Below are 15,239 nucleotides of genomic sequence, written 5' to 3' on the forward strand. Positions count from 1 at the left end.
ACATGGAAGTTGAATATATAAGGCCTATCCATTATACAACATTGTTAATATTTATTTCGTGCAATTTTCTTTTTCTCTTGAAATTAGTGGGAGTTTTGCCATTCATTCCTATAGAAGCAGACATTGCACCCTGGTTCTGCATTCTCTGTGCAAACAACTTGTGTGTGCAGAATCCCACCCCCATCCTGTTTCATTTAAGAAGAATGCAAATGCAGGTATCTCCATTAAAGCCTACAAATCAAGCTGATATCTCTATTCAAGCCTACAAGTCAAGCTTGGAAGCAGAAGGAAATCAATGGGACATACTTCCAAGTAAATATTAGGACTGATATACATGTTTGAGCCTCCCTCAAACTTACTAAAGGTGGGAACGCATGCACACTTTCTTCCATTAGACAGATATTTTACACATATGGTTCTGTGAGATTCTCACAGCACTTCAGCCACTTAAAATCTAACAATGCAATTATCGTTCGAAAAGATACCGAACTCTACATTTAAAAACTGCATAGCCTTTGTTTCTTCATGCATTTGCAATTTGTGTCATATGCCTATTTGTGTTTTGCCTTTGGCATTTGTTATGTTATGTTTGTTTGTTTTTTAAACAAATTCCTGCATGGAAATCATTCTGTGAGAAACAACAAAAACCACATATCATATGTGGTGATCACATGTGCAACTACTTTGTTGTCCATGCACTGGAGATGCTGCAGCCAGCTGCAGAAAAATGGAGATGTCTGCAACTGTCAGACAGGATGACTGGCAATTTGCATTCTATTTCCAACATGAAAGTGATTTACACAGAGGAGATCTGTTATATTTTGCAACAATCACGCTCCCATGAAAGGCTTCAGTGTGGTTTTGTGTCGCCAATCAGACATTTAAATTGGAAAGTACTATTTGTGAAGCTGTCAAAACAAAATTGCATTCATCATCTTGGGTGTGTGTGTGTGTGTGTGTGTGTGTGCGCGCGCGCAACAATGAAGAAAATACTTAGCAATACACTCAGTACATCCTAATTGCCGAGAACACCTCTTTATTTAATATAATGGAGGTCTTTTTCAATCTGATGTACATTAAATATCTTTGCTTTTATTACATGAATATATATTTGGCAGATAATAAATGTATACACACTTCCACATGTTATAGACTTACACTGTACATCATCATCCTACACAAACATGCCTTTTCACAAGTATACAAACAGTTTTCCCAGGAGATTTTATAAAAACACACTTGGCCTAACATTTTTGGCAGTTGGCAATCTGACACAGAGGAGCATATCAGAAAGATGAGTTCACAAGTATACCAGCTGTACTTGGAATGAAAAATTCAGAACTCTGAAAGTGAGAATTGATTAATGTACAGACATGTAAGCACATATACACACATGCACACACTGAGTGCTAAAACCAGAAATACAGGGGGATGATCTTGCAAAGCAGTAAAATTCTAGGGTGGCTAGAACCACTGCCAAGCTTTCATTGCAAAGTACTTTTACCAGTGCTTATTCCTGCTTTGTTTAGACATATGCAGGAAGATTAAAGAGTGCTCATACTGGTGAAGTCCTGCAAGAGGATTTGCCACTTACGTGTGTCAGATCATTCTGACATTCAAAGATTTATCCCTTCAGCCATATCCTCCACCCATCCTGGTATACAGTTTAGAGATGTCAGTAGGGAAAAGTAACCTTGAAATTACCTCTGCAAAAGGATGTGAAATGGACATATAACATACCAGTTTTTGTTGATAATCATGGCTCTGGAATGGCTTAAAATCATGGTGTAGGGTACCCTAGCTCAATCATTGCATCTCCCAAGCTTTTTACTGATTTAGCAAATAAGCTGCAAGTTATATATAATATGTACATATGACCGTAACGGAATGAGTTACAGAAGACAAAGGAGGCAATACAGCAGGAGAATGAGACACAATGCTGAGTGGAGTCAGAGTGAGTGACAAGTGGGGAGTGTCAGCTGAGAAGGGCAGTTAGCAGAAACAGTTGACAAGGGTAGTTAGAGGTGTTAGTTTTAAAAGAAGCAGATAAAAAGGCTGGTGGTCAAAATCGCTGGTGGAACGGGTAATCTGATATGCTGAGCCAGTATATTACACACATACTCATATGAAAGAGAGGCACATTTGTTCACCAGAGAGACCGACATCTTATGATATGGTAATAAGCGATGAAGACATGGGGCATAAAGGTTAGCACTCGTGCTTATGAGTTATGTAAGAAGTAGTGACATAAGCTCTGGCACTTACGGCCACGGAGAGAGCCTTGACAGGGTCTGATTCGGTCGTTGCGGTCCTTCAGCTTTCAGGCATCGTTCAGAAACCCTTTCTGCTATGGGACAGCAGCACCTCTTGGTCCAGACAGAGGCCTCAGCTCAACTGAAGCTCTTAGCCTGATGCTGAAGTAATGCATGCACATACACAATAGTATCAAGCCAAACCTCACCTTGGAGCTCCACTCTTAACAGTTACTGCGTCTTTGGCTTAAGAGTATGGGGCTCCAACCCTTTGTGACCTAGATCTCTGCAAATCCAGGGAAAGCAGTTAGAAAGAAGAGACATGCTTTGTGTCACTAGCTGCTTCCCCTGTTTGACAGTGTTGATTTTTAAATGTATGACTGTATTAATGTCGGGGGGAAATTGGGGGCTGGGGAAATCAAAATACACATCCCAGCCAATGCATGTTTCACATTGGCATTAGGATCCAGTTTAAAACAAAGCCAATTTAAGCCTCACGTGCAAAAATTGTCTGAGTTCTTGGTTAGGCGAGAGGCCTGAATGAGACCAGAATGGTGAAGTACAGAACTATGACATGATTCCCAAAACCCTTACCCTGGCTTTCTGGAGCAGTTAGAGTAATCTGCCTGCTGAGATGAAGTCAACAGGTTCATTCATTACAACTGCAACTTACATATTATTCTCCCCCCACCCCCCAGGCCCTTTTTAGGCTTTGTAGATGAGGCCCTGCTCTGCATTTCACCTTCTGTCTACAGTTTGACTAATTGGCTTTCTTATGTTTTATGGATCATTGTTAATCACTGTAAGCTTGGAAAAAAATTAGAAAAACTTTTCCATAGCATGGAAACTGGAGGTTTGAACTTTAGTAACTTAGATCAGTTGCTGTGGTAAAAATTGCCTCTTGCATGAAAGAACCATGCTGGCAAGTGATAATCATTTACCCACTGCATGAATGAGTCAGCAAGCTTCTCCTAAACTTTTTGTGCCACATAACAGCTTTCCTGGTAACAGGTGATTTTTCTGTCTCTGAACCAAGTTATACAGCCCCTGGTTGGCTGAACAGCAACACTCTCTGAACTTCAGTTTCTACTTATGACTGTGTTGCCAAAAACACAAATGCCAGGAAACCAAGGGTTACGTAAATTGGCCCTTGGAGATATAGGCAGAAGTCCAGTCCATAATTAGGGAATCCCTGCCACCACTGTAGAAAATATATGTCAAAGAAAGCATATGTTTCAAGGCCTCAAAATGTGAAAGCTTAGAAATAAAAATGTGCACTTTAAAACTTTTATGGTTTTATTGAAAACTAGATTAAAAAAAAATTCCTATGACATTAGACCTGCAGTTTCCTAGGACACAGCGAGATGCAACAAGACAGATTTTGCTAGTCCTTCAAATGAATGTAACCTACCAGTGCAGCTAGCAGTCTTGGCTCAAAGTGCCGAGTCCCTGTCAAACCATATCTTTTATGTTATGTGGTAACACAGAAATTCCCTTTATCCACCAATCTGAATCCTTCCAACTAAAGATTATGCTAAAATTTAGATTCTTCAGTTGCCCTTTAGTCCACAGGCCTTGTTTGTTCATGAAGGAGGAGAAAAAATCTCTTCTGCTGACTCCTTAGTTCAGCAAGCAAACACACCCACTCTCTCCTAGTTACACAGAGAGGCGAAAGTCACTTGCATAAGGGGAAGGAGACGTGCAATGAATGGCAGTTTTGGAATAAACTCTCTTTAACCCCTGTTCCTTCTGAGTGCATTTCTATTAAACATCAGTAGGACTGGTAACATGCAACACTGATATACTGGACTGGATGTTCTGAAAGTGAAGAGTTAATGGAAAGGCAGCTTGGCAATGGCTCTGTTCCTGTCTGGTCAAAGACCACTGAGGAAAGCAAGCACTAATAAGCAATTTATAGCCATAAGAAGACTACTGCAACAGTGGCAGCTACCTGGGCAGAAACAACAGTGAAATCTAAATAAAAGGGCATAAAGGACCGACATATATTATACAGAAGCTATTATCTGAACTATATAGAACATTCATTAGAACATACATTGCATCAAACAAGGAAATAAAAGTATAACTTTCTAAAGCCAGAGACCTTTCCATATTTCCTGGAACACAACTGAAGCTTCCCTGTTGCTTCATTATTTGCCAAAATGTATGGAGCAGAAATAAGTAAATAATATGATAATTTCAAAGCATACTTCACATCTATTACAGTTTCTCTTATTCACAGATGAAACCATAATGGCAAAAATGCCACCATCTTCTTTGCACCACCAGAATTTTATATGTGATTAAAGTTTTATACTGACAAGGGCGCATTAGTGTTCCAAGGCTGCAAAAATTAAATGATATGGATCAAACAATATAGGGGAGAACCCAGGGAAAGTTGAGCACTTGTATGTCCCACTGATTTCAACAGGACTGATTTGCAGCACAATTTTATCATGGTTTACTCAGATGTAAGACCCCCTGAGACTTACTCCCAGGTATATAGATTATAACTTTACTGAGCAATGCTACCGGTGGCAGCAGGTTAAACTGAAAACAGAGGAAATCCCTTATCCAAAGCCCTGCTGGGCTCATACTGGCAGGGAAGGAGGAGCAGCATTTATTTTTTCTTCCCAATGGGAGGGAAATTATGTACGCCTGCTCCAGGGCTGGTGTACATCCCCAGTGTCCTGTGGATCCAAAGCTTCCCCCAGTCTGCCCATGACACAACTCCCAATCCACCCTTTTTGCCTCTACCAACATCCAAGCTCCAGCATCAGAGAAGCAAGAGCCTCAAAGGTTTCCAAGCCAGGTTTTATGGGTTCATAAAATTCTTTTGCACGTGAAATGTATACATGCAGAGACAGGAATGCATATATCAGGGATAGGGAATGTCCAGCCCACAGGACAAATTTGGCCAGCCCATGGGGCCTAGGGTGAGGCTCTTCCTCCAAGGTGACCCTCACCAGAAGGAACAGCAGGCAGAACAGTGACTTAGCTGCTTCATGCCTTCCACACACATGTGAATCTGGAGCTGGATTCTGTTTGGATGGGGTGATGGTGTTGGGACAAGTTTCTTTCTGCTTCAGAACTTTAAAAGCCTCATTTAAAAAAAAGCAGAAAAATGCTTTTGAACAAGTTAGGAAACCAAGCTAACTAAAAGCATCAGATTAGCAAAAAAAAACAAGTGCCATCTTAGGAATTATTAAGAAAGCAACAGAAAAGTGAAATCGTAAGCATGATAGTACATGTCTATGGCACGTCCAAGATTAGAATGTGGCATCCAATTCTGGTCATTCATATTTCAAAAAAGTGATGAAAAACATGGAAGAAAAATTGAAATGAGCTGGGGAAGAAATTATTTCCTTATGAAGGAAGCATTTCTTTGCACAATTTACAATCAACATATGGCATTCATTACCACAGAAAGCTGTGATAACTGCTAATGGGTTTTAAAATGAATGAGATTGATACATGGTCTGGGATCCTAAGAGTGACTAGCACCTGCATATGTGGGCTTGTATGAATTTTGACTTTCCCCCCATTTGAACAGATCGTCTTCCATGCCAGATCACAAAATGCTGTTTGAAACTCAGTTTGCAGTGTAGCCGCTGTTCCCACGGGTGTGTGCAACTGGTCACATGATTCTTTGGATCTTAGCCACGGTGAACATATCTGTGGCTATTAATCACTACAGAACCTAGTCTCAGCGTTGAAAGATGTGACTGTCAAACGACTAGGGATAGACTGATGATCACCATCATATCATCCTTCTGAACCCCTATACCTAATCATCACTGGAAGATCAATTAGAGCACTAGGAGCAGTAATGGTGTTACCCATCAGCTACTTTCTTGTATTCATAAACTGTAGATAAGAACACAGAAATCACAGGATAGGGAGAAAAGTTCAAGGACTGCTAGTAAATATATAGCAGTGTTTCCTGCTGTGCTTCCTGCCTGAAAGGAACAGACATTATTAATATGAAGCAAGACCCTGTGGTTTGATAGTGGGATTGGTGAACAGGAAGACAGGAAATTCAGAGGAAATATGAGTAGCTTGTTTGCTCTTGGGTTTAAATGCTGACTTCCAGCAGCTTCTTTGAGAAGCAGAACAGCAACTTTCATTGTGCTTTCTCTGCCTCTTTTTTTAAAATGTTCATAGCTTATAAAAACATTGTCTGTGCATATATGTGCATTTTAACTATGTGCTACATTTGGAGAGAGCATGGGAGTTATTTGCACACAAGTGACTCAATGTAAGCTGCAACTGAGAAAACCCTGTGGTGGTTACGGTGCTGGACTAGGGCTCAGGAGATTTGGGTTCTAGTCCTCACTAAGCCATAAAGCTCACTGGGGGACTTTGGGCCAGTCATTGACTCTCAGCTCAACCTACCTCACAGGGTTGTTATGAGGATAAAATGGAGAGGAGAAGGAGGATCATGTAAGCCACCTTGGGTTCCTTGCAATAGGAAAAAAGGCGGGATGTAAGTGTGGAGTATGGAGGTACTCTTTGGAAGGACAAATCGGAGTTGTTACTGCTGTTGTTTTAATCCAGTGCTGGCAATCCACCAGCAATAAATACATTGTGCTAGTGGGAGCGATGCTCCACTGATCTGTCCCATTCCAGAAGAGGAGCATCAAAAGGATCTCTTCTTCCAGGGTGCATATAACCAATCATTTAGAGTAGCCATAACAGAATGGACTGATGACTCTGTGTAAACAAATTAAAAAGGAAAACAGAAACAAATCACACACACAAGCACACACAGAGAATTATCCATGACTTAGGCTGCAATCCGAAGCCCCACTTGCCTGGGAATAAGCCTCATTGTACTCACCTGGGCATACTTCTGAGTAGATATGTATACACTGTACTGTGAATAGCCTTAGGCATTTCAGGGTGATGGTGGTGAAGATTGAAAGCATTCATACCAGTGAAACATTCGGCTATCCAAATGTTATTTAAAGGGCATATGACAGATTTCAGATGTGATATTTAAAGTGTTACTCTCCTACTATTAGTGCACAAATTTGAAGGACAAAAATGAGTACACCAAGTACTCTTCTGTTGTTTTTTTTTTTTTAAAAAAACTGATGTCTATTCAGAAAAATGTCTTTACAATCACATTTCAACCTCCCCGTCACCTCCTTTCTGAAGTACATTTTTAGTGCTCCATCCATCATTTTTCCCCAAAGAGTTGGGCACAATTGCCAATGGCTTTTTTTCACATTTTAAGTTCTCCTGCCTGCATGAAACTATGCGGAGAAAAAGTATCAGTTTCGTTGATGCAGATTTACTTCACCATCTCACTTCTTTGCTCTCCAGTGAAACTAATAAGGGTGGAGAAAGTCATGTAAATTTGATCAATATTTTTCTTCGAAGAGGAGAATACGTGCACTAGGGAGTATATGTGCACTAACATTAATGTTATTAATATCGTTTTAATATTAAAAAAACGAATCCAACAAGACACAGACAGAAGAGGCCCCCAAGTGTTATCAGTCTCACTGGAGAAGGAAATGTTAGTGGAATGGACTAGAAGGATTTCTGTGGGTGTGCATTTTTAGTCCAGTCGTAGAGCAGTATGGACCAGTAGGCAGATGGAGTCAATGCCTTGTCTTGCAAGGGCTGGAGACGTGGGCATGACATTTAAAGTGGGAAAACCTTAGTTGTCAACAGCAGAAATGTGCATTAACTTAAGTGGGGGGGGGGGATTTGAATGATAATTAAAGCACATTGAAGTGCACATTCAATTTCAGCCTAAGAAACTGCTTTGTACTACAGTAACACTTATTCTATACCATCTGGTACCAGACCACAGAACAGGCCATTAGTTGGACCCAATAGAGTGGTTTCTATTCTTATGCAGCTCTGCATCAAGTGAAAGACTAGAATCTCTTCCACAGCAATGCTTCTCCCATAGAAAACAAATCTATAACTATGGATGATGAAAACTGAGTGTTACACTTATAACTAGCAAAAGTATAAGTCAGAGGGCTCACTGACTAGCCAGCGGTAGCTTTGCAAAGAAGGACTGAGAAGCAGCATGTGAAAAAGTTAACATGAATCTGAATTAAAATACTGAAATATTAAAAAAGGCAACCCATTTTAGGCTGCATTTACAGAAGCATTGTTTCTGATTCTGACAAACAGTGTAAAGAAATGTGGCTGATATGAGACTCCTCTTTTGTCACTTCCTGTTTAACATGCAAAATAGCAAGTTGCACATCTCTTTTGCAGTGGGATGCATGGTCTACATATTCTGGAACTAATCCTTCTCTCTGCAGGGGAAATCTGTGATTCTTTGTCCCGTTGCATATTACTCAGGAAAGGTGGAAAGCGGTAGCAGCCACTTGCCCATCCCCTGTCCCCACCTGTTTACAGCATGTGAAGCCACCTCAAGACCATGTGAGAAGGTGAGTGTCTCCAATGAAGGATATCACATGTGAGTTATGAACTGGCACACAGATATAAGCAGTTGTGACTGTTTAATTTTTATGTCAAAGTTGGACAAGGACTACATGAAAGTGGACAGCATAACTCAAGCAATTTAGTTTTCCTTATGCCATATATAGCATCTAGGTCATTAAAGGGCTAATATTAGCAATCAAACATCTGTATTTAAGCCTCAGGCTGTCATCTGGTTAGATCATGTGTTTCAAATGTAATGTGTTGAAATAGTACATTCTCTTTTCCTCTTGGGCTTTCCAAGCCTTCCTCTGCGAACTCACATTACATTGTTGTCTGTGTTCTCTTTCATGCTTTACACACTGCTATTCCCATTCATGTAAGGAAGTGGGGAAATATGGCCCCAGTAACTGAGTTGATCTGCTTGTATTATGTGTCACACACTTTAGACAAGACTTTAGACACGTGTCTTTGGTCATTTTTGTGCACTCCCCTCTTTGAATCTTAAAACTGTATTTTCTCTTATTGCCTACATTCTGTCAAGGTGACATCCTGAATAAGAATGAAGCCTGGATTCACAGTATTTTAGATACTGACAAAGTAACACAACGACTGTAATAACGAGATGTTATCATGATGGACCTACTTGGAGCTGGTGTCTGCTTTTCCTTCTAAAACTTAGTTGTGGCTCTGGATTTGTCAGTGATTACATTCAAAAAGGAAGCAGAAAAAAACACCACATCAACCTAAAAGGACACTGCATGTCAAAAGCATGGTTTACAGCTGGCGATTGATCACCACTCCCAATCTGTACAGAGGCTTCAGATTTCAGAAGTATTAATAAGGGTTCCATATGACTAAGACAGGGTTAAAAAGTTCCTCCCTTCCAAATGAAAGGACAGCTGTAGAAGACCAAATGTCAAATGTGGCACTGATTACAAACAGCTACTTTTACAGACTAAACTAGAATTAAAAGCTATGACAAGTTGGCAATAATCACAGAACTCAACAAGAATGTTGCAACTTTCGATGAACAGCTAAAAGAATAATTTTGAGCTTAAATTAATATTAGGATATGAATATCTAGATTGAAAAAAACCTTGGAAATGCAAACAATGCAAAGTTAGCCATGCCTACTATTTTCTGGGTATATTACTTTGGGAAAAAGTGAGTAGAGTTTACAGAGGGCAGGCAACTGGGCAAAGGGTGTTCGGCAGTGGAGGGGGAAAGCAGAGTAATTTTTCAGTGGGACACCTGCTTGTCTTTGCCTCTCTCTTTTTTTTTTTTTACTGGTTTAGGGCGCAATCCTATGAAGATTGTTGGCAGCCTCCAAACTCAGAGGCTGCCAAGTATCCAGTGCAAGGCTGCTGGACTGCGGAGGCAATCTTCGCCTCCGTTCTCCAGCTGCCCTGCATTTCTGCTAGACCAGTGATTTTGCACGTTTAGCAGCGGCAATTCTGAAGGGGAGGGAAGGAGGCTGGGACCGCCATAGGAAACGTTACACGGCCACTGCCCCAGTCTCCTCCCTGCTCCTTGGAACACCCCCTTTTCCCATCTCCACGCTCCATTTCTGAGCATGGAGATGTAGCCAGAACCATACTGGCTATGAGGTAGGGGAACACCGTTTCAGGGCTTCAAGGTCGGAGACCTGTTTCCAACCTCAGTACTCAGATACAGAACAATCTACTCCCCCCAGATACTGTCTGGGGGGACAAAGGATTGCTCCCTCCATCTGTATTTTCCAGAATGACCACACCGTTATCAGGATGGAGATGGGACAGCTGATGAAGAAAACTTACTCAACCCAGCAGTCTGTGTAAAGACTGTCCTTAGATTTTATCTCTTGCTGCTTCTGCCTAGTTCAGCATGCAGTCTGGTGTTATCTAAACAGGGTGGAAGTATTACTGCAGTAAATCTACTGCCAGACCTGATAGGACAATTAAGAAAGGTGGTTTTTCCTTTTCAAAGTAAACTGTAAGGCCTCCTGGCTAAAAGAAAAAGCCATCCAATTTATATTCCAAATACTGCGATTATCTGTTTTATAGATCAGTTCTTTTTTTTCTTTTTTTAACCAAAATGGAAAGGGGACCATTATTTTTCTACACTGAAATTTTACAAAAATAAAAAATAAAAAAAATCTTACATATTCTGGAGAGCATGGCATGCCTTGAAAATGTTCCTATTATGCCTTCACTTTGATATTCCCATTAGGAGCTTGGCTGTGATGGTATAAGAGTTATTTCATTTTAAAACAAACAGATTCAGCTGCAACAGGCAATCTGCAGCAGCAGATGAAAGAGGCAATACCACTGTATTCTCCCTTTTTTCCTAAGAACGCAGGAAATCTACGTTTAAGTACAGTCATGCAGATTATTCTGTTTTATGCTGCACCTCATGATGCATGTTAGATTAAGATATAATGTTAAGGAAGGCCTTAGGGATGTTACATTTACCAGCTTAATTAATATTCACTTCTCAGGCTCCTGGGTACAGAACAAGCACTACAGGGTTAAACTAGAAGAATAGTTTTCACGTTGCAGTTTAGGTTTATGCATGGCTAAAAGCTGTTTTAGATGTGAGATTTTCCTTACAGCCCTGTACTCATTATAAAACAAAACACTCACACCCCACTTACGAAACGGCTTGGAAATTTTCCCCCCCACACACAGAGATGATCTCCATAAAAGGAAATGGTCACATATGAAACAGCCATTATTTTGCTTCAACAACCATCTTTTCTCTTAAATCACTTAATCTGTTGGAAACAAGGAACACTTTAAGGGGGCAATTCACAGAATTCCTACCCTAGCATAATACAGGTGAAATCAGTGGGACAATGCCCGTTGAATTTATCACTCAACTGCCCTTTTAGCATGAAATAGAAGGGACAGCATATATGGTTTTATAAAGGTTTAACAATAGCCCTCTTGAGAAGTGCCTCCATGGATTCATTGCCTGCGCTGAAGGGAGGGGGGCAGGGCTATGCTTGTTTGCTCCACCTCCAATCTCAACATGTTCTCATGGGCTCTTTTCCCTACCTTCACACATTTGAGAAGATCTGAAGTGGAAGCCTCCTTAAACAGTTATATGCACATAGGCTCTTTCATGCAATTAGGAGCTTATCAGGGTTTTTAACTGCATTGAGGAGGGTATATTTGGAGGCTCTCCCCTTCAGACTTTCACTGAATGGGTGAAGATCAGGAGGGTGGAGTTGACAGGATGTGCAACACTGGGGGTGGGGCCAGCAGGCACCTCCCCTCCCGTGTGTTCAATGAATGCATAGAAAACCCTTGAAGAAGGCTTATATTTGTTTTCTAGTCTTCCATAACAGCTATTTTATTTTGAGAGCAGTCACCTTCCATGCACTGAGAATCTGAAGCCTTTGCCCATCCAGCCAGGAGATCTGACATTTGGAAAGAGAGGAAAACAAATCGTAAATGGCTTTTTATCCACAATCCTTCCCCAATTACATCAGCACTTGGGTTCTGGTGTCAGGGAGTCGAAGTCCTACCAAGCCTCCACATACTAGAACTGTAGATGCCAAAAGAATAGGGATTGATTTGGCGAGGACAGCAAAGGAACCAAATATTAAGTTTCCAAGAACGGCTGCTGCTTTACATAGTGCATTCAAAAAGCCAAAGCCTGTTGCCCTGAGAGAGAGAGAGAGAGAGAGAGAGAGAGAGAGAGAGAGAAGAAGAAGTTAAAACCAGTGGAAATAAATAAATCAGGAAGGAAAAGCAGAGTGAAGAGAGAAACAGTATACTAGTTTATATGCCATTTCTGAAAATGGCCAATACCCAATGAGGTACGTGTACTAAAATAACTGGTGAAATATGCCTCTTGAAGATCTGCTTTGAGCTTTAAAAAATAATGCTTTTTATCTAAAGGTGGAAGGCAATTTTCTCAAAAAGGTAGGCTGCAAATACAGCACTGATTGAGGAATTATTGAGCACGGCCAAATGACTACAGATTTGAAGCCATCTGACACCATGACCTTCCAGAATGATGCACTGACAATGAAGGACAATGAAGGATCCTGGCATGTTCACTCACCCTCATGCCCCCTAACACACTCTGTGTCATCAGTGAAACAATCAAATAAACAAACAATAAACAGACTGAAGCCGTTTCAACAAGGGAATCACATACTCCCTGAAAACCAACTCTGGTTAACAGTCTGGCCATGACATTCTGGACCAGCTGAAGTTTCCACACACTTTGTAAAGCCAGCCCCACATAGATGTACCGTTTCAGGCCACAGGTTCTGCCTCCACTGGAACTTGGGTTGCAGGGATCTGCTATGAATCAGATTTTGAGAAGAGTTCATATTAGGCCAGGTTTCTCAGTTAAGCAACATAGGAAGGGATTAGCACCATGGAAAGCTCTGAATGGTGCTGGGACTGGAAGCTGGACAGGGTTGTCTGTATGTTGTTTCAGCAAGGAGCAAAACAAGACTGAGACTTAGGTAGGAGTTTGGCAGGCTTTAGTCTGGTTGGCCCCACCTCCATACTGACTGAAACTTGGTCCAAGTCCTCAGAGTCAGAGGATGGTAATGCAACTTCCTCTGATTGCACAGGAGCCAACCCCCTGGGGTCTTTCTGGAGAACTGGGTCCTGGGGAGGTGAAAGCCTTGACACACCTTTCCATGGCCAAATCATCTCCCTGAACCACTAACTCTGGAGCTTCTTCTGTTGAGGACAAGATGTCAGGATCCTCTGAGGACAAGGGTCCAGGGTCCTGGTTCACAACAGTAGAACACATTACAGTAGCGCAAACAGGGCATAACTAAGGTATGTGTAACTGTGGCCAGAGCAGACATCTCTAAGAATGGGCACAGTTGGCACACTAGTCTCAGCTGTGAAAACTGAAGCTCAATAGAAAGGGGCCATAGTTCAGTGGTAGAGAGCATGCTTTGCATGCAGAAGGTCCCAGGTTCAATCCCCAGCACCCCAAGTATGGGGACTGGAGAAAATCCTGTCTGAAATCTTCGAGAGCTACTGCCACTTAGTGCTGACAATACTGGGCTAGATGGACCAACGACCTGACTCAGTATCAGGCAGCTTCCTATGTTCCTTACACACACCTGGCCACTGCTGAAACCTCGGTATCCAAGTTCAGGGCTGCGTCCAGAACACCCAAACTGTGAGTCTGAGTCTTCAGGGGGAGTGTGACCCCATACATTACAGGTTGAGCACCTACACCGCAATGTGCCTTTCTCCTAACCAGGAGCACCTCTGCCTAGGCATCCAAACGAGCAATACAAAAGTTAAGCCAAATGCAAGCAGCAGTTTTGTCCCCAAGGTGGAAAACTCATCACAGAAGGAATAAGATGATTCAGTCACTGGGGCAGATGACATGAGAGAGGCTATTAAATGAGAGGAACATAGCAGATCATATCAAGAGTGTTTCTGTGTTCTTCCTTGCAGAAATAGATGCTATGTACAATCAAGCTATGTACATGATTTTACGACATAGAAAGCACGTCTATAGAGGAAAACACGTGAAAACTGTCCTATGATATGCTCATAGTATGCACATACACACTAGGGAGCCAGAGATAACATGAGCCATAGAGCAACAGCCTGTGCAAGAGCATGTGAAATTGTCACACATGACAATCTATATGCAGCTTCCATGCATTTTCCATGCAGAAATGCCTAATCTATGAAACAGCACTCAGGCACAGAAGGTTAGAGGGCATCGCTATAGTAACACAGGAAAGTCTTTTTGAACATTCAGAATATTTAAGTAACCATTTCTCCCTCATACTTTATTTCACTGATTTATAGCATATTTACTTAATTCTATTACAGCAACAATTCAGGTTCAGTAATGATACTCCAATATCATAGAATAGAATCACACAATAGTAGGGTTGGAAGGGGCCTATAAGACCATGGAGTCCAACCCCCTGCTCAATGCAGGAATCTAAGGAATTAATTAATTACATTTTCATTCCACCCAATAGCTCTCTGGGCAGTTCACAAAGCTCTCTTAAAGGATTACTATGTTGTGGCACAAAAGTAAGACCCACCTGTGTTTATTATCTTCTTTGCCCCCCGCCACCATTGGCTGGGCAATTGAAAATTTAAGGCACACTTGCTACTGTGAAAGGTTGCATGTCTTAGAATTTTTAACCTCAAATTCTGGATTAAGACACAAGTCTCAAAATAGCATATGCTCCCACACTAAAGTACTCTCAACTTCTTTAACATCCACATAATTCTGGTATTGAGACAGAAAGATAAAAGCAGCCTCTGACAGGTTGGACAAAATCAGAGCCTATCATTCTAGATCGGGATAGGGAACCTCTTTTTTGTTGAGGGCCACATTACATCAGGGTTAACCTGCCAGGGGCCTCATGCTGGCAGTGGGCATGGCTGAATCCAGCAGTGGGCAGACCCACCCCTTTTTGTCACTCTCTGCCTTCCCATTTTCTCACTCTGTCTTTCTGACACTCCCCCCACCTTCCTCCCTGCCAAGCAAGTTGCCAGGGCAGGGATAGATTATTCCTGCCAGAGGTCTGAACTGATCACTTGTAGAGGTATTTTGAAATTAGGGTGAGGGCCAAATGCA

The 15,239-nt window shown here is 41.5% G+C and overlaps 1 protein-coding gene across 2 annotated transcripts in view; it reads right to left on the reverse strand.

Moving 5' to 3' along the window:
• Positions 1-1,021: 1,021 nt before the first annotated feature.
• SV2C (synaptic vesicle glycoprotein 2C) overlaps positions 1,022-15,239 on the reverse strand; it is a 181,477-nt gene continuing 167,259 nt past the window's right edge. The window contains exon 13 of one of the 2 annotated variants that reach the window (XM_084833436.1): positions 1,022-6,965. In XM_084833436.1, the coding sequence (XP_084689562.1) occupies positions 6,929-6,965 (37 nt within the window). In that variant the 3' untranslated portion in view covers positions 1,022-6,928. Of the gene's footprint in view, positions 6,966-9,951; positions 12,314-15,239 lie in introns of those variants that run through there. The other variant, XM_084833434.1, reaches the window with a different exon arrangement.

This window comes from Heloderma suspectum, chromosome 2, assembly GCF_057233095.1.
Source record: "Heloderma suspectum isolate Gila_16-S chromosome 2, 16-S_ref, whole genome shotgun sequence".
Lineage (NCBI taxonomy): Eukaryota > Metazoa > Chordata > Lepidosauria > Squamata > Helodermatidae > Heloderma > Heloderma suspectum.